Source organism: Microcaecilia unicolor, chromosome 3 (genome assembly GCF_901765095.1).
Source record: "Microcaecilia unicolor chromosome 3, aMicUni1.1, whole genome shotgun sequence".
Lineage (NCBI taxonomy): Eukaryota > Metazoa > Chordata > Amphibia > Gymnophiona > Siphonopidae > Microcaecilia > Microcaecilia unicolor.
This window is the reverse complement of record NC_044033.1, coordinates 213186571-213209759: the sequence shown is the minus strand read 5'-3', so window position 1 is coordinate 213209759 and position 23189 is coordinate 213186571. Positions and strand designations below refer to the sequence as shown.

General features: G+C 46.1%; 1 protein-coding gene across 1 annotated transcript; it reads left to right on the top strand.

The window, feature by feature from the left end:
• The first annotated feature begins 378 nt into the window (after window positions 1-378).
• Window positions 379-22828, top strand: LOC115464953 (gastrula zinc finger protein XlCGF26.1-like). Its single transcript, XM_030195344.1, has 5 exons — window positions 379-490; window positions 1889-2002; window positions 2119-2232; window positions 16116-16235; window positions 21234-22828. Exons 2-5 carry the CDS (start codon window positions 1897-1899, stop codon window positions 22544-22546), a joined length of 1653 nt encoding a protein of 550 aa, XP_030051204.1. The 5' UTR covers window positions 379-490; window positions 1889-1896; the 3' UTR covers window positions 22547-22828.
• The last annotated feature ends 361 nt before the right edge of the window (window positions 22829-23189 follow it).

The window sequence follows — 23189 nt, the reverse complement described above, 5'->3', positions numbered from 1 at the left end:
AGTTTCGGTTCAATGTGGCTTACATTTAACAGTTGTTACTTTTCAAAATTATTGGAGGTGCTAAGCCCAGTGAAAATAACCCTTCCTTGGATACAAAACAAGGAATTTTCTCAATATTGGGGGTGCTCAAGTACCCACAGAGTCGGCTCCTATGAGTTAGAGATTACATTGATTCAGATTCAGTTACATTTACAAGGTTGTCTGATGCTGGGTTTTACAGTGGTTGGCAAGATAACTATTAGGTCGTATGGAATAGACAGATCATTGTGGGGTGTTTCCCCTTTAAGAGTAGCCTGCCTTCTCAGATTTCTTTCTGGGTTTTTTTTTTCCCAGCTGCCTGAGAAGCTGAGCTGCAGGATATCAGCCAGGGGGGAGACATTTGGTAAAGAAATTGCAACCTTTTTGCAACTTCCAGAGGCTGCTTGAAGCAAGAGGCAGGGAGTGGGCAGAGACTCTTTTCTCTGCAGCTTCGGATCTTAAGTGGCTGCTGGTAAGTCAGAGCTTTGTTTCCCCTTTCCCTCACCCCCATTAGTGTCTAGTCCTCTTTCTGAGCCCCCTTGGGCTTTGGCTCTTTTCTGCTTCCTTTTCAGTGTCTGCCTGTACCTCGATGAGACCCGTAGGCTGCTGCGATCAGACATGGCTTCCTGGTTAGGGTTTAATTTTATCGTTGCAGTGTGTTTTCTTTCTTTTAAAGAGGACAGTGCTCCTCCATTATTGCCAGCAGACTAGGAAGAATGAGGACGGAGGGGATCACATTGCATCACTAAGGGAAATTTTTCTGGCCTTTAGGAAGGCGGTGTCCCTTCAAGTTCAAGGAGCTGTCTGGTGATATCTTGTAGAGTATGAGGCACATACTAAAGGCACTGGGCTCAATATTAAAAACAAACAATCAAACAAACAAACATTCCTACAGTAAGGGGCCCTTTTATTAAAGTGTGCTAACTGATTTAGCACGGGCTAAATGTTAAGACACCAATTATATTCCTAGGGATGTCTTTTCGTTAGGTTCCAAGGGGGGGGGCCTTTTACTAAGCAATACTAGACACTTACACACATATCTTAATACAGCAAATAAATGTGGTTACAATCAATGGTACTAAGCCACTTAGATTACTGCAATGGAATTTATGCGGGATGTAAAGAACAAACCTTAAAGAAACTTCAGACTGCTCAAAGCACGGCAGCTAGGCTTATATTTGATAAACGCGATTTGACAGCGCAAAACTCCTCTGCGAAAAACTACACTGGCTCCCAATCAAAGAACGCATCGCCTTCAAAATCTGCACCCTGGTTCACAAAATCATCTACAGAGAAGCCCCGAGTTACATGACAGACTTGATCGACTTACCAATTAGAAATACATCCAAATCAACACGATCTTATCTAAATCTGCACTACCCAAGCTGCAAAGGACTTAAATACAAAAAACCTTACGCATCTAGTTTTTCCTACATAAGCACAGAACTGTGGAACGCATTAGCAAAAGCCTTGAAAACAATGTACGACCACCTAAACTTCCGGAAATCACTAAAAACCAACCTGTTTAAAAAGGCATACCCTACCTATCCAACTTAAATGCCTGATCTCTGCAACACAACCAAACTAAAGCACGTAATGGACATAACACAACTCTTCCGTTCTCCGATTCCCTAATGTGGCTGTGCCACATGAACTTGATCTTACCACAACATCACCCTGTATTTGTTCACACCGGAGCCTACAAAGGCCTCTCCAGTACTATGTAAGCCACATTGAGCCTACAAATAGGTGGGAAAATGTGGAATACAAATGTAACAAGTAAATAAACTCTGAAATCTATGCACACTAAAAACATTTTCTACACCAGGTTCTACAATTTAAATGTAATTATACTACGTTTTATTGACAGGTTATACAATGGCTAGTTCTGATGTTATACTGAAGATTAAAAAGGAAGATGAGAAATATTTCACTCAATATTGTGAGTGGGAGGGAAAAGAGAACCTGAATGATCCCACCATGAGTAAGTAAATTTAAAAGACTTTGAAATTTCAGATCACAGGAGATGGGTCATTACTATCAAAATTGGAGGCTTAAAATCAGTTTCCTGATAATAACATGCTTGTTTCTTCATCACAGGCTTTCCGATCATAACGTCTGTGGTCTCCCTGAGTGTTAAACAAGAGGAAGATCCCTCACTAATGGATCATCTTAAATCAGAGACAACCGAAGAGATTCACCCTCCTGTAACAGGTAAGTATAAAATTCCTTGTAGATGTCTTTACTAAGGACAGTCAGTACCATTTAGCAATTGGGCACTGGAAGGGCCAAAATCTGTTCTCTTCTCATTTGTTTTTTGTTTTTTTTTGAAATCATGTTATTTTTATTAAGTTATATGGATGAATTTTAAATTTAAAGAAACCAATTAGTGATGTGATAATGATTTTTTACACTGAGTAAAAACTTTCAATTGAACAAGCAATAATGGAGGAAATATGAAAAAAAAAAGGGTCAATACTGCTTATGAAGTAAATTGTCTAAGCAATCTTTCAATGAATTCAGTACCATGATAAACTTGTTACTTTTATCATAATGTACAGTTCTGCAATCATTAACACACTATCCACCTTATAATTGAAAGAGAAAAACGCCTAGATTTCGACCCAAATCGTGAGATAGATGTTTATCTCACAAAAACGAATAAATCGGTATAATGGAAAGCCGATTTTGGACGTTTTCAACTGCACTCCATCGCGGAAGCGTACAAAGTTGACGGGGGCATGTCGGAGGTGTGGCGAAGGTGGAACTGGGGTGTGGTTATCGGCCGAGGAGAGATGGGCGCCTTTCGCCAATAATGGAAAAAAAGTATGCGTTTGTAGCTAGAATTTAGGGCACTTTTCCTGGATCCTGTTTTTTCACGAATAAGGCCCCAAAAAGGGCCCTAAATGACCAGATTACCCTCAGAGGGAATCGGGGATGACCTCCCCTGACTCACCCAGTGGTCACTAACCCCCTCCCACCACAAAAAATGATGTTTCACAACTTTTTATTTTCACCCTCAAATGTCATACCCACCTCCCTGGCAGCAGTATGCAGGTCCCTGGAGCAGTTGTTAGGGGGTGCAGTGGACTTCAGGCAGGTGGACCCAGGCCCATCCCCACCCTACCTGTTACAATTGTGCTGCTTAATGCTTAGTCGTCCAACCCCCCCAAACCCACTGTACCCCCACATGTAGGTGCCCCCCTTCACCCCTTAGGGCTATAGTAATGGTGTAGACTTGTGGGCAGTGGGTTTTGAGGGGGATTTGGGGGGCTCAACACACAAGGGAAGGGTGCTATGCACCTGGGAGCTCTTTTACCTTTTTTTTTGTTTTTGTAAAAGTGCCCCCTAGGGTGCCCGGTTGGTGTTCTGGCTTGTGAGGGGGACCAGTGAACTACGAATCCTGGCCCCTCCCACGAACAAATGCCTTGGATTTATTTGTTTTTGAGCTGGGCGCTTTCATTTTCCATTATCACTGAAAAACAAAAACGCCCAGCTCACAAATTGTCGAATAAAACATGGATGTCTATTTTTTTTCGAAAATACGGTTCGGTCCGCCCCTTCACGGACCCGTTCTCGGAGATAAACGCCCATGGAGATAGACGTTTTCGTTCAATTATGCCCCTCTATGTACTAGTTTTACTGCACTGCATAAGCAGTTATGCATTCAGCACCTAATTTGCTATATACCATTTTGAGGCTCATTTTCAAAGCACTTAGACTTACAAAGTTCCATGTGTTACTATATAATTTTGTTTGAAAATACTCCTAATTACAACAGAAATCTAGATTCTAATCAAATGTTTGCCTCATTTATTTCTCCAGAGGAAAATGTTCTCTTCTCTTTTGGTCCCACTATTTCTTTCCCTACTTTGGATAAGTAAAGCTGACCAAGGGGGTGGGAAGGGGCGACACCTGCTGGAGATGGGGAACGTGGAGCAGGTCATGTTGACCTCTGCATTGTCTTGGTGTTTTGTTTTGTTTTTTAATTTAAAAGAGGTATTTATTAGTTCATATATAGCAGCTTAATACACAGCTTCATCTGCGCATAACGGAACAAATAATTACTGCAATTATATGACATGAAAGCGCAAACCAAATTGTACAAACCATTTAAAATAGCTTCCTGGCATAAAATATTTACATAACCCATATCAGAGCACCACCATTTTTACACTGATTTATACCCATTTAAAGACCCCCCCTTATGTCAACAATCCCTTTTAAACTCTCAGTTGTCTCCCCCCCTTTAAATCCTCCCCCCAAACCACATTGTCATGGTGTGTTTCTTAAAAAAAAAATAGGGGTGGGCAACGATTAAATAATTTAATCATGATTCATATTAATCACACAATTAATCGCGGCATGCATTTTTATTTTTTGTTTTTGTTACATTTGTACCCCGCGCTTTCCCACTCATGGCAGGCTCAATGGGGCTTACATGGGGCAATGGAGGGTTAAGTGACTTGCCCAGAGTCACAAGGAGCTGCCTGTGCCTGAAGTGGGAATTGAACTCAGTTCCACAGGACCAGAGTCCACCACCCTAAGCACTAGGCCACCTTCTATTGAAGCACAAATCAAGGCAGTTTACATATATAACTATTCTGGTACTTGCACTGTACTTGTACTTGATGGGCTTACAATCTAAGTATATTTGTACCTGGGGCAATGGAGGGTTAACTGACTTGCCCAGAGTCACAAGGAGCTGCCTGTGCCTGAAGTGGGGCATTTCTCTCACTCTTTCCTACTGGCTGTCTCCTGTTGAGCACAATCATCTCTCCCTATCTCTCTCACCCTCTTTGTTTCTTTCTCTCATGTCTCTCTCCCCAGCCGTCACTCACATTCTCTCATGCCCCTTCACCAAGTTTCTCCATGCCCCCTCCCCAGCCTTCAGCCAGTTTGTCTCATTCCTCTTCCCCAGCCTTCACCCATTTGTTTTTTTTTAATTTATTTTTATATATTAAGGTTTTATAAATACTTCCATTTCTCTCTTTGTGTTATGTTTTTCTTTTGTTTTTTTATGATATTTTCTGGAAAATGTTGTAAAATTTATAAATATTCAATTTAAAAACACTCTAGCCCTGTACATGCCTCCCCCAAAAGTACATGGCTGTGTGTTATGCATATTTTTACACCTCATACTAGTTTATCAGAGCCATTTTAGATTCAGATAGGGCTAAATATATGCAAAAATAATTTAGATGTGGCTTTGACTTTGGACTTATTTGGCACTTCAGGCACAGGCAGCTCCTTGTGACTCTGGGCAAGTCACATAACCCTCCATTGCCCCATGTAAGTCGTATTGAGCCTGCCATGAGTGGGAAAGCGCGGGGTACAAATGTAACATTAAAAAAAAAAAAAGTTGTATGGAATGGGACTTAGAGGACATGCATTGACTTGGTTTATCTCTTATTTGAAGGGGCAGAATTTTCAAGTATGTGTGAAAAGGGTGACCTGAAGGATGTTTCCAGTCAGTAGGGGTGTCCTGCAAGGATCTCATTATCTGCTTTATTATTTAACCTGTATTTAACAGCTTTGGGTGAGGTATTTTGGAAATTAGAGGTTTTATACAGAATTTATGCAGATAACATTTCCCCCCCTTTGGATATAAGAACAACCATACTGGGTCAGACCAATGGTCCATCTAGCCCAGTATCCTGTTTCCAGCAATGGCCAATGCAGTTCATAAGTACCTGGCAGAAACCCAGATAGTAGCAGCATTCCATGTAGAACCCCAAAGAGTAGCAAGATTCTGGAATCCTAAAGAGTAACAAGATTCCATGCAGAACCACAAAGAGAGCAAGATTCCATGCTACCAATCCCAGGGCATCCAGTGGCTTCCCCATGTCTGTCTCAATAGCATATAGACTTTTCCTCCAGGAACTTGTCAAAACCTTTTTTTAAACCCAGATATGCCAACTGCTTTTACCACATCCTCCAGCAACAAGCTCCAGAGATTAACTCTTTGTTGAATGAAAAACGTTTCCTCCTATTCGTTTTAAAAGTACTGCAGTGTAACTGTGATTTCAATACTAGATTGACTGTTTACCTGGATGGAATTAATGCTTGGGTGAGTAGGAATAGGTTAACTTTGCATCTTGCAAAAACTGAAGTTATGTAACTACATCATTGTTTAGATGTTACCTTGCCAACCGTTATACAATATCGAGATGTATTGTTGCCTGTAAATCAGTAAGAATTTGGGTGTCTTGGATGCAGTCCCAGGTTCCTTCTTTTTATCAGCTGCAACTTTTGAGTAAATTGAAATTAATGCTTTCTGTTGTTGATTTTCAGACAGCGGTTCAAAGTTTAGTACAATGACACTTGGATTATTGCAACTTGCCAGGGTTGCCAAGAGACAGAGCTGGGGCAGGGCCACTGCCCCCAAACTCGGGCCACCATCTCCCCTCCCTTACCTTCCTGCATCTGCTCCTTCCTCCGTCTGTCACTCTCCTGCTCCTGTGTGCCAGGACCCAGGTTATCGCGTTAACGCAATCATCCGGGTCCCGACACACAGGAGCAGGGGACACACATACCGAGGGAGCAGAACCTTCTGACGCCAGGAATCTTAAGGGCCGCCAAGAGGAAGGGGTGGGGGGAACAAAATTCCCTGACCTCCAAGAGCATGGTGCCACCCTCTTACCTTCCTGTGTCTGACTGCTCCTCCCTCGGTCTGCCTCTCTGCTCCAGATTTATCTTGTTTGAAGTTATACATTATGGGCAGTAATAATGACATTTATGAGATATTTTATACGTTGACAGGGTACTGCAGTACATGCTTTGAATCTGTCATTGTAGTGTGGAAACCTATGTAGTAAAGTTTGCGTTCTTACTATTATTTGTATGTAATCTAGTTTGATGATGATCTTTGTTATGTGTTTATTGATTTTATGATATTTATTGTCTGTAGACCCCTGACGAAGGTCTTTCCAAAACTTGGCCAGGTTGGGTCCTGTTTCCATTAAAGTTGACATTTGGATAAACTCTTGCTTCGTTTGACCTTCCTTTGATCACTGCTGCTCTTTGGTTGTCTGTCATGCTTCTGCAGTAGACTGTCTCCTGTTTGTTTCTGCTTTAAAAGATAAGCACCTTCCAGACACTCAAAGCTGCCGAGAGACTGGGCCGGGCCCAGGGCAAGACCGCCCCCCTCCGTCCGCCACCAGGCCGGGCCCCCTGCATTGAAATCACAGCGCTTCTCAGAGGTGTGAAAGCGCTGCAGGCAGCAGGAGATTGCCTCCCTTCAGGCCCCCTCCTTCCCTCTCTGTGTCCCACCTTCGTCTGATGTTACACCAGACGAAGGCGGGACACAGGGAGGGAAGGAGGGAGCCCGAAGGGAGGCGATCTGCTGCTGCCTGTAGCGCTTTCACACAGAGGTGAGAAGCGCAGTGATTTCAATGCAGGGGGCCCGGCCCGGTGGCAGACAGTTGACGACGGAGGGCGGGTGAGACTGCAATGCTGGGCCCGGGGAATTTTGTCCCCCTTGCCCCTCCTCTCGGCCCGGCCCGGTGGCAGTCGACGATGGAGGGCGGGTGGGACTGCGATGCCGGGCCCGGGGAATTTTGTCCCCCCTGCCCCCCCTCTCGGCAGCCTTGCAGACACTTGAAACAGCACTCTCTAAAGTCTGTAATGACCTTTCTCCGAGGACAAGCAGGCTGCTTGTTCTCACGACTGGGTGACGTCCGCGGCAGCCCCCACCAACCGGAAAGAAGCTTCGCGGGACGGTCGGCACGCAGGGCACGCCCACCGCGCATGCGCGGCCGTCTTCCCGCCCGTGCGCGACCGCTCCCGCCAGTTCCTTTTTTTCCGCGTCTGGAGAGAGTCGTGCCTCGCCGCTCTCTCTGTTCAGCCGCCGGATTTCGATCGCGTTTACGCCGATCGTGCTTTTTTCTTTGTTTATTTCGGTCTAGTTACCGTCCGGTTTCTTTTTTCAAAAAAAAAAAAAGAAACCCTGCGCGTGTGGAGCACGCGCTCCCCTTTTTCCCTCGCTTCCAGCGGGGACGCTGCGTTGCGGCCTAGTGGCCGCACGGTCGTTTTTCCTTTTTGTGGTGTGATTTCAGCCACCATTGACGACTTTGACTTCGCCGACGCGATTTTTCCGTCGATGTCCTCGAAGGTCCCGAGTGGATTTAAAAAGTGTGGTCGCTGCGGCCGGCCGATCTCGCAGACCGACACCCACGCTTGGTGCCTCCAGTGCCTCGGGCCGGAGCACAATATCAAGTCGTGTTCTCTGTGTCTCGGTCTCCGGAAACGGACTCAGGTTGCGAGGCAAGTTCTGCGGGACCGTCTTTTTGGAACTTGCGCCGGCCCCTCGACGTCGACCTCGAAGGCATCGGTATCGACGCCCGGCCCTTCGGTACCGGTATCGATGCCCGAGACATCGGCACCGATGGCAGCGACCCCAGGAGAACAGGTCCCGTCGGCCCGCCGGTCCTCCGGTGAGAGTGGGGGTGAGAGGCCGCGTGGGCAGTCGGCCCCGGTCACTCCCTCAGCTCGTGGGCCACGGGACCGAACCCTGTCTGACCCGGTACCTCGAGACCGAGGGGGATCGACCTCCTCCTCCTCCATGCCCTCCGGCGCCGGTGACGGGCATCGCAAGAAAGATAAGAAGCGTCGTCACCGGTCGCCCTCGGTGCATCCGGATATCGGAGAGGAGGCGACGCCGAAGCGTCATCGTCGAGAGGAGAGGTCTCCGTCGGTTGTGGAGGTACCGACGCATCGGGGTTCCGGCACCTCGGTGCCGTCTCCTGGCCCCCAGCAGCTTCTGGCGCCGACACCCCTACCGGCCCCACCGCCTTTCCCGGCAGCGGGCCTGGACGAGTGCCTCAGAGCCATCCTTCCGGGGATCCTGGAAGGGTTGATGCGCCAGGCTGTGCCGGCGCCGGGGGTGCTTGCGCCCTCGGCGCCGATGACTGTGGCGCCGGCGAGCTCTAGCCCGGCGCCGGGGCTGTCGACACCGCCGCCGCTTGCGGTGCCGGTCTCGACCGCCACGCAGGTGGAGTCCCCGTCGACGTCGATGGAGGGAGCTCCGTCCCCGCCGGCGCGGGAGTCCACCGCTCGACGACACCGAGACCTTGGTGCCTCGACGTCGAGCCGGGCCCGGTTCAGGACTCAGCTACATGAGCTTATGTCCGACACCGAGGATGAGGACTCGTGGGGGGAAGAGGAGGACCCTAGATATTTCTCCTCAGAGGAGTCTACGGGCCTTCCCTCGGACCCCACGCCTTCACCGGAGAGGAAACTCTCGCCTCCCGAGAGTCTCTCCTTTGCCTCCTTTGTGCGGGATATGTCTATCAGCATTCCCTTCCCCGTGGTCTCTGTGGAAGAGCCGAGGGCCGAGATGCTCGAGGTCCTCGACTATCCATCACCACCTAGAGAGTCCTCCACGGTGCCGCTGCACAATGTCCTTAAGGAGACGCTGCTTCGGAACTGGGTGCGACCATTAACTAACCCCACCATTCCCAAGAAAGCAGAGTCCCAGTACAGGATCCACTCCGACCCAGAGCTAATGCGGCCACAATTGCCCCATGACTCAGCGGTCGTGGATTCTGCTCTCAAGAGGGCACGGAGTTCGAGGGATACCGCCTCGGCGCCCCCGGGGCGGGAGTCTCGCACTCTGGACTCGTTTGGGAGGAAGGCCTACCAATCCTCCATGCTCGTGACCCGCATCCAATCATATCTGCTCTATATGAGCATTCACATGCGGACCTATGTGCAACAACTGGCGGACCTGGTCGAGAAGCTCCCGCCGGAGCAGTCCAGGCCTTATCAGGAGGTGGTCAGGCAGCTGAAGGCGTGCAGAAAGTTCCTGTCCAGGGGTATCTATGACACCTGTGACGTGGCATCTCGTGCTGCGGCCCAAGGTATAGTGATGCGCAGGCTCTCATGGCTGCGTGCCTCTGACCTGGACAACCGCACCCAGCAGAGACTGGCCGACGTCCCTTGCCGGGGGGATAACATTTTTGGTGAGAAGGTCGAGCAGATGGTGGACCAACTGCATCAGCGGGAAACCGCTCTCGACAAGCTCTCCCACCGGGCGCCTTCAGCATCCACCTCCACAGGTGGACGTTTTTCCTGGGCCCGGCAGGCTGCACCCTATTCTTTTGCGAAGCGTAGGTTCAACCAGCCGGCCCGAAGGCCTCGTCAGGCACAGGGACAGCCCCAGCGCGCTCGTTCTCGTCAACAGCGTGCGCCTAAGCAGCCCCCTGCGCCTCCACAGCAAAAGCCGGGGACGGGCTTTTGACTGGATCCACGGGAACATAGCCGCCCTACAAGTGTCCGTACCGGGCGATCTGCCGGTCGGAGGGAGGTTAAAATTTTTCACCAAAGGTGGCCTCTCATAACCTCCGACCAGTGGGTTCTCCAAATAGTGCGGTGCGGATACGCCCTGAATTTGGCCTCCCTGCCTCCAAATTGTCCTCCGGGAGCTCAGTCTTTCAGCTCCCATCACAAGCAGGTACTTGCAGAGGAACTCTCCGCCCTTCTCAGCGCCAATGCGGTCGAGCCCGTACCACCCGGGCAGGAAGGGCAGGGATTCTATTCCAGGTACTTCCTTGTGGAAAAGAAAACAGGGGGGATGCGTCCCATCCTAGACCTGAGAGGCCTGAACAAATTCCTGGTCAAAGAAAAGTTCAGGATGCTTTCCTTGGGCACCCTTCTGCCAATGATTCAGAAAAACGATTGGCTATGTTCCCTGGATTTAAAGGACGCATATACTCACATTCCGATACTGCCAGCTCACAGACAGTATCTCAGATTCCGCCTGGGAGCACGGCACTTTCAGTATTGTGTGCTGCCCTTTGGGCTCGCCTCTGCCCCACGAGTGTTTACCAAGTGCCTCGTGGTGGTAGCGGCCTACCTACGCAAGCTGGGAGTGCATGTGTTCCCATATCTCGACGATTGGCTGGTCAAGAACACCTCGGAGGCAGGAGCCCTCCGGTCCATGCAGTGCACTATTCAGCTTCTGGAGCTGCTGGGGTTTGTGATAAATTACCCAAAGTCCCATCTCCAGCCAACCCAGTCTCTGGAATTCATAGGAGCTCTGCTGAATACCCAGACGGCTCAGGCCTACCTTCCCGAAGCGAGGGCCACCAATCTCCTGGCCCTGGCTTTGAAGACCAGAGCGTCTCAGCAGATCACAGCTCGGCAGATGTTGAGACTTCTGGGTCATATGGCCTCCACAGTTCATGTGACTCCCATGGCTCGTCTTCACATGAGATCTGCTCAATGGGCCCTAGCTTCCCAGTGGTTCCAAGCCACCGGGAATCTAGAAGATGTCATCCGCCTCTCCACCAGTTGCCGCACTTCACTGCTCTGGTGGACCATCCGGTCCAATTTGACACTGGGACGTCCATTTCAAATTCCACAGCCCACGAAAGTGTTGACGACGGATGCATCTCGCCTGGGGTGGGGAGCTCATGTCGATGGGCTTCACACCCAGGGTCTGTGGTCCCTCCAGGAAAAGGATCTGCAGATCAACCTCCTGGAGCTCCGAGCGATCTGGAACGCACTGAAGGCTTTCAGAGATCGGCTGTCCTGCCAAATTATCCAAATTCGGACAGACAATCAGGTTGCAATGTATTACGTCAACAAGCAGGGGGGCACCGGATCTCGCCCCCTGTGTCAGGAGGCCGTCGGGATGTGGCGTTGGGCGTGTCGGTTCGGCATGCTCCTCCAAGCCACGTACCTGGCAGGCGTAAACAACAGTCTGGCCGACAGACTGAGCAGAGTCATGCAACCGCACGAGTGGTCGCTCCATGCCAGAGTGGTACGCAAGATCTTCCGAGAGTGGGGCACCCCCTCGGTGGACCTTTTCGCCTCTCAGACCAACCACAAGCTGCCTCTGTTCTGTTCCAGACTTCAGGCACACGGCAGGCTAGCGTCGGACGCCTTTCTCCTCCATTGGGGGACCGGCCTCCTGTATGCTTATCCTCCCCTACCTTTGGTGGGGAAGACCTTACTGAAGCTCAAGCAAGACCGCGGCACCATGATTCTGATAGCGCCCTTTTGGCCTCGTCAGATCTGGTTCCCTCTTCTTCTGGAGTTGTCCTCCGAGGAACCGTGGAGATTGGAGTGTTTTCCGACTCTCATCTTGCAGAACGACGGAGCGTTGCTGCACCCCAACCTTCAGTCCCTGGCTCTCACGGCCTGGATGTTGAGGGCGTAGACTTCACTGCGTTGGGTCTGTCTGAGGGTGTCTCCTGGGTCTTGCTTGCCTCTAGGAAGGATTCCACTAAAAAGAGTTACTTTTTCAAGTGGAGGAGGTTTGTCGTGTGGTGTGAGAGCAAGGCCCTAGAACCTCGTTCTTGCCCTGCACAGAACCTGCTTGAATACCTTCTGCACTTATCAGAGTCTGGCCTCAAGACCAACTCAGTAAGGAATCACCTTAGTGCGATTAGTGCTTACCATTATCGTGTGGAAGGTAAAGCCATCTCTGGAGAGCCTTTAGTCGTTCGATTCATGAGAGGCTTGCTTTGTCAAAGCCCCCTATCAAGCCTCCTACTGTGTCATGGGATCTCAACGTCGTCCTCACCCAGCTGATGAAACCTCCTTTTGAGCCACTGAATACCTGCCATCTGAAGTACTTGACCTGGAAGGTCATTTTCTTGGTGGCAGTTACTTCCGCTCGTAGGGTCAGTGAGCTTCAAGCCCTAGTAGCTCATGCTCCATATACCAAATTTCATCACAACAGAGTAGTGCTCCGCACCCACTCAAAGTTCCTGCCGAAGGTGGTGTCGGAGTTCCATCTTAACCAGTCAATTGTCTTGCCAACATTCTTCCCCAGGCCGCATACCCGCCCTGCTGAACGTCAGTTGCGCACATTAGACTGCAAGAGAGCATTGGCCTTCTACTTGGAGCGGACACAGCCCAACAGACAGTCCGCCAATTGTTTATTTCTTTCGACCCTAACAGGCTAGGGGTCGCTGTCGGGAAACGCACCATCTCCAATTGGCTAGCAGATTGCATTTCCTTCACTTACGCCCAGGCTGGGCTGACTCTTGAGGGTCATGTCACGGCTCATAGTGTCAGAGCCATGGCAGCGTCGGTGGCCCACTTGAAGTCAGCCACTATTGAAGAGATCTGCAAGGCTGCGACGTGGTCATCTGTCCACACATTCACATCTCATTACTGCCTCCAACAGGATACCCGACGCGACAGTCAGTTCGGGCAGTCGGTGCTGCAGAATCTGTTTGGGGTGTAAATCCAACTCCACCCTCCAGGACCCGAATTTATTCTGGTCAGGCTGCACTCTCAGTTAGTTGTTCTTCGTAGGTCAATTTCTGTTGTACCCTCGCCGTTGCGAGGTTCAATTGACCTGGGTTCTTGTTTTGAGTGAGCCTGAGAGCTAGGGATACCCCAGTCGTGAGAACAAGCAGCCTGCTTGTCCTCGGAGAAAGTGAATGATACATACCTGTAGCAGGTGTTCTCCGAGGACAGCAGGCTGATTGTTCTCACCTACCCTCCCTCCTCCCCTTTGGAGTTGTGTGTTTCATCTTTTGCTAGTCATTCAACTGGCGGGAGCGGTCGCGCACGGGCGGGAAGACGGCCGCGCATGCGCGGTGGGCGTGCCCTGCGTGCCGACCGTCCCGCGAAGCTTCTTTCCGGTTGGTGGGGGCTGCCGCGGACGTCACCCAGTCGTGAGAACAATCAGCCTGCTGTCCTCGGAGAACACCTGCTACAGGTATGTATCATTCACTGTTCCTTGCCAAATCCAGAGGCCACTACTCCATCCTCATCGATCTATCCGCCGCTTTTGACACTGTCAATCATGATTTACTTCTTGCCACACTGTCCTCATTTGGGTTCCAGGGCTCTGTCCTCTCCTGGTTCTCCTCCTATCTCTCCCACCGCACCTTCAGAGTACACTCTCATGGATCTTCCTCCACCCCCATCCCGCTCTCTGTTGGAGTTCCCCAGGGATCTGTCCTTGGACCCCTTCTTTTTTCAATCTACACCTTCTTCCCTGGGCTCACTGATCTCATCTCATGGTTTCCAGTATCATCTTTATGCTGATGACACCCAGCTGTATCTCTCCACACCAGACATCACCGCGGATACCCAGGCCAAGGTATCGGCCTGCTTATCCGACATTGCTGCCTGGATGTCCAACCGCCACCTGAAACTGAACATGGCCAAGACCGAGCTTATCCTCTTTCCACCAAAACCCAGTTCTCCTCTTCCACCACTCTCGATCTCAGTTGATAACACCCTCATCCTCTCCGTCTCATCCGCCCGCAACCTCGGAGTCATCTTCGACTCCTCCCTCTCCTTCTCTGCGCATATCCAGCAGATAGCCAAGACCTGTCGCTTCTTCCTCTTTAACATCAGCAAAATTTGCCCCTTCCTCTCTGAGCACACCACCCGAACTCTCGTCCACGCTCTCATTACCTCTCGCCTTGACTACTGCAACCTACTCCTCACTGGCCTCCCACTTAACCATCTATCCCCCCTTCAATCCATTCAGAACTCTGCTACACGTCTTATATTCCGCCTGAACCGATATACTCATATCACTCCTCTCCTCAGGTCACTTCACTGGCTTCCGATCAAATACCGCATACAGTTCAGGCTTCTCCTTCTTACCTACAAATGCACTCAGTCTGCAGCCCTCATTACCTCTCTACCCTCATTTCCCCTTACATTCCTGCCCGAGACCTCCGCTCACAGGACAAATCCCTCCTCTCAGCACCCTTCTCCACCACCGCCAACTCCAGGCTTCGCCTATTCTGCCTCGCCTCACCCTATGCTTGGAATAAACTTCCTGAGCCCTTACGCCAAGCCCCCTCCCTACCCATCTTCAAATCCTTGCTCAAAGCCCACCTCTTCAATGTTGCTTTCGACACCTAACCTTTATACCTTTCAGGAAATCTAGACTGCCCCAATTTGACTGCCCCTACTTGACTGACTGTACATTTGTCCTTTAGATTGTAAGCTCTTTGAGCAGGGACTGTCCTTCTATGTTAAATTGTACAGCGCTGCGTAACCCTAGTAGTGCTTTAGAAATGTTAAATAGTATAGTAGTAGTAGTACTTAACCTGGACACCCTGTTTTAAAATTTCCCTTCCACGTGACTTTTTCCATAGCAGTAAAGTTAATGTGATATGGGTATTATATCCCGCCAACTCCGACAAAGTGGTTCAAAGCAGGTTAGAATAAGAAAGGAAGAAACAGAATACTTTTGAAATAAATAGGTCTTTGAAATTTTATGAAAACTCAAGTATGTTGGTGTCAGGATAGCTGGACATACGCTGGACATACTTAAAGTTAATATAGAGTATTAATATAGACCTCTGAGAACTCACCCCTCCCTCAGGAACCACTGAGGATGGCAAAATGGACCAAATGGTGCTCAGAGGCCTGATAGCCCTTTTGTTTCTCAGTTGCTCCTGATCAACATACCTTTTGTCCTATCTGGGAGCAGGGCTTGAGAACAACGGAAGCCAGACATAGAGGCTCCATCACTAGGGACTTCAAACAGGAGAACTTGTGAAAATTCTCACCTTTCCTGACTTCAGAAAGTAATCTGGAGTTTTGTAAAGGAAGTAACTGGGAAGGAGAGAAGTTTTTGATCTCACTCTCTGCTCCTGTTCCCCCTCTGTTCTTATTAGGTATAAAGCAGAGCACAGGGGGGCACTTCTCTCTCTGTCTCTCGACAAGCAGATTGCACTTCTCTCTTTTTCTTTCCCTCTGCCCACCACCATCTTGAGCCCCAGAGCATAGGGCTCTGGGGGCTGGCAGCTTCTCTCTCTTCCTTTCTCTCTGCACACATATATACCTCTTGCAGCCCAACCCCAAGGCTTCTCTCTTCCTCTGAACAAACACCCTATCCTTTCTTTCTCTCCCTAAACACACACAGATACAGCCCTGTACCATTTACCTGTACTAAGTGCTCTGAGCCTATACATATCTGCAAATATAATATACTTTATATATCCAAACCCCTTGAGGATTGCGTATTCTTTGGGAACCCACTGCCTCTGTGAACTGGACCTGGGACCAACCCTAGACAACAATGCTGACATTTGCCATTTTTCTGAGAGAGATAGGAAGAGAAGACCAGATCTTAACAGTCGGATCGTACTCTTATTTTTATCCAACAGATAAAGGATCCTGGAATAATAGCGAGGGACACAGAACATGCGATGGACAGCAGAGAGAGGAATGGACGCACAATGACCCCTCCAAGGACAACCCAGATCCTTCAGCTGACTGTCAAGCAGGTATAGTAGAGTCAAACAATCCGGGGGGGGGGGGGGGGGGAGCAATTCTATAACCAGGCACCTCTATTTAGGTTACACACTGGTGTGTTCTGACCATACACCAGTTTTATAAATCTGGATGCATACAAATTAAGGCACCATATATAGAGTGGGGATAGTGGATAGGGATCAGTTACGGCAGTGTTCCCCAAGTCCGGTCCTGGAGTACCCCTTCCAGTCAGGTTTTTAGGATCTCCCCAAAGAGTATGCATGAAAGAGATTTGCATACAATGGAGGCAGTGAAAGCATCTTCACCCAACAAAAACACATCAACCACATTGTCAACATAACACCAACCCCCCTCCTCACAAATCAACCCAAGTATATCTCTAACATCCCAAATAACCTACCTCCTATCCACCCATAACCACTTAAAACCAACCGAACAAGTAATTACTCTAGATCACCAGCTCCCCTTCCCTATCTTTGAAGCTATCACGACGTACCCTAGTATCTTATGCTCATCCTAAACGTAACTCACTACCCAATGTTCATCTTAAATGTATCTCTCTACCATGTAAAATGTAACACTCTATGATCTTCCATTGTAAGCCACATTGAACCAAACATGTTTGGAAAATGTGGGATACAAATGCAGCTATAAATAAATAAATACTTTTTCTTATGTATATTCATTGTGGATATTTAGAAAACCAGACTGGCTTAGTATGTCCCTAGGACTGGGTTGAGAACCCTTGCTTTGACTGCAGCTGCTCTTTCCTGCCTTAAGAAATTGCTGCCCTAGGCCAGTGGAGTACCCCTTGCCAGTCAGGTTTTCAGGATATCCACAAATATGCATGAAAGAGATTTGCATATAATGGAGGCAGTATATGCAAATCAGGTTCATGCATATGCATTGTGGAGATCCTGAAAACCCAACTGGCAAGGGGTACACCAGGACCGGACTTGAGAAACATTGAGTTATGGAATGTGTGCAAATACGATCCATATAGATAAATGAGAAATAAATCATGACAGCCGATGTGCAGACATGCTCCGAGGTTCATAACAGAACAAAGATATAGTGAAGAATAGTTGTACTCGGAGAAAAAGTATGGTGCTTATGTAAAAAGAGCAAATATATTCTAAAAACTTATGTACCAGCAATTATGGCAGACTATACAAATTCCTCTCTCAAGGATAATAACGCTACTGTGATTTAAGATCTGTGTAAAGGGGAAAGTCTCAAAAAATGAGATAATCTAGGAAATCATTCAGAGCAACCTACTATACAACATCAAAGAATACACAAGCCAGAAACACGTCTATCTGCCAAACGATAATCCAAAGGGAGGAAGTGCTCAATGTACTTCCTGTTAATCTATTTCCTGGTGGTGAAGATATGGGCCAGCAAAATTATTACTACTTAATATTAAAACACAATATTATGGTCATTCTTTACCGCAGGTACAGGGTACTAAAATCGCAAAAAAAAAAAATCCTTGTGAAAAAATTAAAAACTGCAGTGAAAAGGTTGAAAAGCACTGGGAACGCTATTTATTCCACACACCATGTATGCGTTTCAGTGATATCATACGCAAATGTGTCCCATCGGGCATCATGATGGAAGATAAATTCTGCAAGCACGAAAAACTACTAGTGGTAAAGGAGAAAAAAAACATAAGAACATGGTGAATCCGGGTCACAAGTACCTGGCAGAAACCCAATTAGTAGCAGCATCCCATGCTATCAGTCCCAGGGCTCCGCCATGTCCATCTCAATAATAGACTATGGACATTTCCTCCAGGAACATGTCCAAACCTTTTTTAAACCTATATATGCTAACTGCTGTTACCACATCCTCCAACAGCGAGTTCCAGAGCTTAACTATTCTTTGAGTGAAAAAACATTTCCTTTAAAAGTATTTCCATGTAACTTCATTGAGTGTCCTCTGGTCTTTGTACTTTTTGAACGAGTGAAAAATCGATTCACTTTTACCTGTTCTAGACCACTCAGGATTTTATAGACCTCAATCCTATCCCCCCTCAGCCGTCTCTTTTCCAAGCTGAAGAGCCCTAACCTCTTTAGCCTTTCCTCAAATGAGAGGACTTCCATTCTGTTTATCATTTTAGTCACTCTCCTTTGAACTTTTTCTAATTCCGCTATATCCTTTTTGAAGTACGGCAACCAGAAATGAACACAGTACTCATGATGAGGTCGCACCATGGAGCGATACAGAGACATTATAATATTCTTGGTCTTATTTACCATCCCTTTCCTAATAATTCCTAGCATCCTGTTTGCTCTTTTTGCTGCCGCCTTACAGATCTTGAAGAAACATTGGCATGTTTTTCATAGTATTACATAAGTACAAAAGTATTGCCATACTGGGACAGACCGAAGGACCATCAAGCCCAGCATTCTGTTTCCAACAGTGGCCAATCCAGGTTACAAGTACCTGGCAAGATCCAAAAAATTACAATACATTTTATTCTGCTTATCCTAGAAATAAGCAGTGGATTTTCCCCAAGTCCATTTTAATAATGATCTATGGATATTTCCTTTAGGAAGCCATCCAAACCTTTTTTAAACCCCACTAAGCTAACTGCCTTTACCACATTCTCTGACAACAAATTAATTACATGTTGAGTGAAGAAAAATTTTCTCCAATTTGTTTTATTGAATTGAATTTTTATTGTATTGGATCTTTCTCTGTAAAGGAGCTGTTGGTGGCATACAAAAAGAGTAATCACTATCACCAATAGTGCAAGTTAGATTTAACAGTATCGAGTCCTATAATTTCAAAAGACATTTAATTCACAGCGCTGTGTATGCCTTGTAGCGCTATAGAAATGATTAGTAGTAGTAATTCAGAGGGAAAAAAGACTTCAGAAGCTCAGTGTATTCTGCTAACAACACGCTGGATTTGTGGCTGAGCAGCTTCCTCATGAGTCTTTAAAAAAAAACCTCATTACTTTTTATGTCTTTTTTTTCTGTTCTCATCTTTTCAATTTTTCATTTAATCTTTTCTTATTTCATTAATTCTTCCAAACTTCTTATCCAGTGCTTTCAAGAATAAAATGTAGCGGTCACTTATCTTTATTTTAATTACCGATCCGCTCTACAGTGCGCCACCATTTCACTTAATACTTCATCAGGAGCGGCATTGATTTAGAGTTCACGAGCCATACCCTTCCAAACATTCTTCTACCGTTACTTGGATAAGAAGTTTGGAAGAATGAATGAAATAAGAAAAGATTAAATGAAAAATTGAAAAGATGAGAACAGAAAAAAAAAAGACACAAGTACGGAGGTTTTTTTTTTTTTAAAGACTACAAATCTAACGTGTTGTTAGCCAATTAGTGGTGTTAACAGCAGTTAAGTAATAACGAGCACTAATTGGCAATAATCAGAATTTACGTACACAACTCGCTAAGTGTATGTTGTAACTCACTGCTTCTAAATTCTAATGCACACATCCAAAAAGGGACGGAGAAGTGGGCATTTCGTGGATGTTCCCAAATTTACGTGCGTTGTTAGAGAACATGGCCCAGTCCGCGTAAATCTACGTGCAGGGATTTACGCCACACTTTCATTGGCGTAGTTTTAGGCGCTGGGATATCAACTAAGCGTATTCTATGTACTGTGTCTAAATCTTATAGACTACGCTTAGGCGAAAATGATTTCCACGTGGATTTTCCAGACGCCATCTATAGAATCTTCCCCCGTTGTGTGGAAGGTATATTGTTCCCAGCGTTTTCAACCTTTTCACGGCAGTTTTTAACTGTTTTGCAGTGAAAAATGACCGTACTATTATGTTTTAATATTAAGTAACGATAATTTTGCTGGCCTATATCTTCTCCACAAAGAAATAGATTGGAAGTCCTTCATGCAGTTCTTCCCTTTGGATTACTGCTTTGCACTGACGTGTTTCTGGCTTGCATAGTCTTTGAAGTGTAAGTTGCTCTGAATGATTTCTTAGATTATCTCATTTTTTGAGATTTTCCCCTCTTGTAGGTATTTAAAGCTGCTAGAGGGGGATTTCTTTGGGGAGGGAGTCCACCATGTGGTTGGTGCTAGCGCAGAGAAGGTCTTCCTTGTCATAAGTACATAAGTATTGCCACACTGGGACAGACCAAAGGTTCATCAAGCCCAGTATCCTGTTTCCAACAGTGGCCAATCCAGGTCAAAAATACCTGGCAAGATCCCGAAAAAGTTCAACACATTTTATGCTGCTTATCCCAGAAATAAGCAGTGGATTTTCCCCAAGTTAATTTAATAATGGACTATGGACTTTTCCTTTAGGAAGCCGTCCAGACCTTTTTTAAACCCCGCTAAGCTAACCGCCTTTACCACATTCTATGGCAACGAATTACAGAGTTTAATTGCATGTTGAGTGAAGAAAAATTCTCTCCAATTCATATTAAATTTGTCGGGGGGGGGGGGCTGTATTCGGGAGGTGTGGGTCATGGGGGGGACTAGAATTGGAGAGTATTTGTTGTTGGGGATGCCAGGGGGGATGTTCACCAGGATAGCTGAAGGGCTTGAGGGGACAGTACATTCCGATGTTTGTTTTTTCAGTGAAGCACACATTCCCTTTGTGAAATGGGGAATGCAGGTCTACATTGCAGGCCCACCCACACCACTCCCTTTCCCTGCCTTGTCATATGAACTTTAGTAGAGGAGTAGCCTAATGGTTAGCGCAGCAGGCTTTGATCCTGGTGAACTGAGTTTGATTCCCACTGCAGCTCCTTGTGACTCTGGGCAAGTCACTTAACCCTCCAGTGCCCCAGGTACAAAATAAGTACCTGTATATAATATGTAAATCGCTTTGATTGTAAAGCGGTATATCAAGTCCCATCCCCTCTCCCTATCCCCTTTACTTAGCTTTGTAGTAACTAGGTTTAAATGCTACCATTTAAACATCGGGATGCTTCTAAACTAAGGACTTTAAGATTTCTGAATGTCATAAATGTTTCAGCTGTCTGACAAAACTATAATATAAATTAACTCGTACAGGGAAGAAGACATTAAAATGTTCTGAACACGATAAAAGCTTCAGTCTAAAAGAGTACTTAAGAAGACACGAAAGGAACCACACTGGAGAGAAAGCGTTTGAATGTTCTGAATGCGATAAAAGCTTCAATGAAAAGCAAAGCTTAAGAAAGCATAAAATAATTAAAAATTGTCCTCAACAAAAACTGTTTCAGTGTTCTGAATGTGATAAATGTTTCTCTCAGAAATGGAACTCAAGAACACATGAAAGAAGCCACACTGGAGAGAAACCGTTTAAATGTTTAGACTGCGATAAATGCTTCAGAGAGCTATCTAAATTACCTTATCATAAATTAACTCACTCAAGGGAGAAGCCATTTAAATGTTCTGAGTGTGATAAAAACTTTAGTCTAAAAGCCAGCTTAAAAAGACATGGAAAAATTCATACGGGAGAAAAACTGTTTAAATGTGCTGAATGCGAGAAGTGTTTCAGAGATGTATCTCAGTTCCAATATCATAAATTAACTCACACAGGAGAGAAACCATTTCAGTGCTCTGAATGTAATAAAAGCTTCAGTATAAAACAAAGCTTAAAAAACCATGAACAAATCCACGCTGGGGGATCAGTATTTCAGTTTGCTGAATGTGAGGAGTGTTATAAGAATCTGTCTAGTTTACAATATCGTAAAATAACTCACACAGGAAAGAAGCCATTTAAATGTTCTAAATGTGACAAAAGCTTCATTTTAAAAAGTAGCTTAAAAAAACACAGAACTGGAGAGAAACGATTTCCATGTTCAGAATGCAATAAAACCTTCAGATTAAAACGGAGCTTAAGAAGTCATGAAAGAATACACACTGGAGAGAAACCTTTTAAATGTTCCGAATGTGAAAAAAGCTTCAGTCAAAAACAAAGCTTAAGAAGTCATGAAAGAATACACACTGGAGAGAAACCATTTGAATGTTCGGAATGCAATAAAACCTTCAGGTTAAAACAGAGCTTAAGAAGTCATGAAAGAATACACACTAGAGAGAAGCCTTTTAAATGTTCCGAATGTGAAAAAAGCTTCAGTCAAAAACAAAGCTTAAGAAGGCATAAAAGAATACACACTGGAGAGAAACCATTTAAATGTTCTGAATGCAATGAAAGTTTCAGTCAAAACCGTAGTTTAAAAATCCATGGAAGACACACTGGAAGACACACTGGAGAGAAGCCATTTAAATGTTCTGAATGTGATAAAAGCTTCAGTCTAAAAATTTATTTAAGAAGACATGAAAGTGTCCACACTGGAGAGAAGCCGTATCAATGTTCTGAATGTGATAAATGTTTCAGATGAAAAGACAATTTGAGGATTCATGAGTTTACTCATACAGGAGAGAAAAGATATGAGTGTTCTGAATGTGATAAACGCTTCTATCAAAAATCTGATCTCAAAATACATGAAAGAATCCATACTGGAGAGAAACCATATAAATGTTCTGAATGTGGCAAATGTTTCAGTCGAATTTGCAGCCTAAAAATTCATGAAACTGCTCACACAGGAGTAAAATTGAGAGACTGAGATCCATACTCCACATGACCTGTTTTTGGAGTGAGATTTATTCCAGTCATGGTATGCGCAAAGAATGTCAAAGTCCACTTGGATGGGTTGCCTATACATGTTACATCTTATGAACTCCAGAAGGAAGCTTTCTTTGGCACAATGCAAGTATTGTGGCACGCGTTAGCAGTAAATTTGAGAGACGGAAATCATATACTTGCCTCCTGGCTTAGGAGTGAAGTTAATGGTGTATGGAGACACGGAGGGGCATTTTTGATATGACATTCAAGTCCAATTGTAGACGTTTTGCTGATAATGTCTACAAATCTCATCCTAAGTGTCTACTTTTTTGTTTCGAAAATCACTATTTTCCAGATGTTTTGTACTCTGTATTTATATCTTTAGGTACCACTTTTAAAAAAATGTCCTAGAGAAAAAC

Coding starts and splice junctions, on each gene's coding strand:
- LOC115464953 (XM_030195344.1), top strand. CDS start 1,897: ATGGCTAGTTCTGATGTTATACTGAAGATTAAAAAGGAAGATGAGAAA. Junction 2,233..16,115: donor GATTCACCCTCCTGTAACAG/GTAAGTATAAAA, acceptor TTTATCCAACAG/ATAAAGGATCCTGGAATAAT. Junction 16,236..21,233: donor TTCAGCTGACTGTCAAGCAG/GTATAGTAGAGT, acceptor TAACTCGTACAG/GGAAGAAGACATTAAAATGT.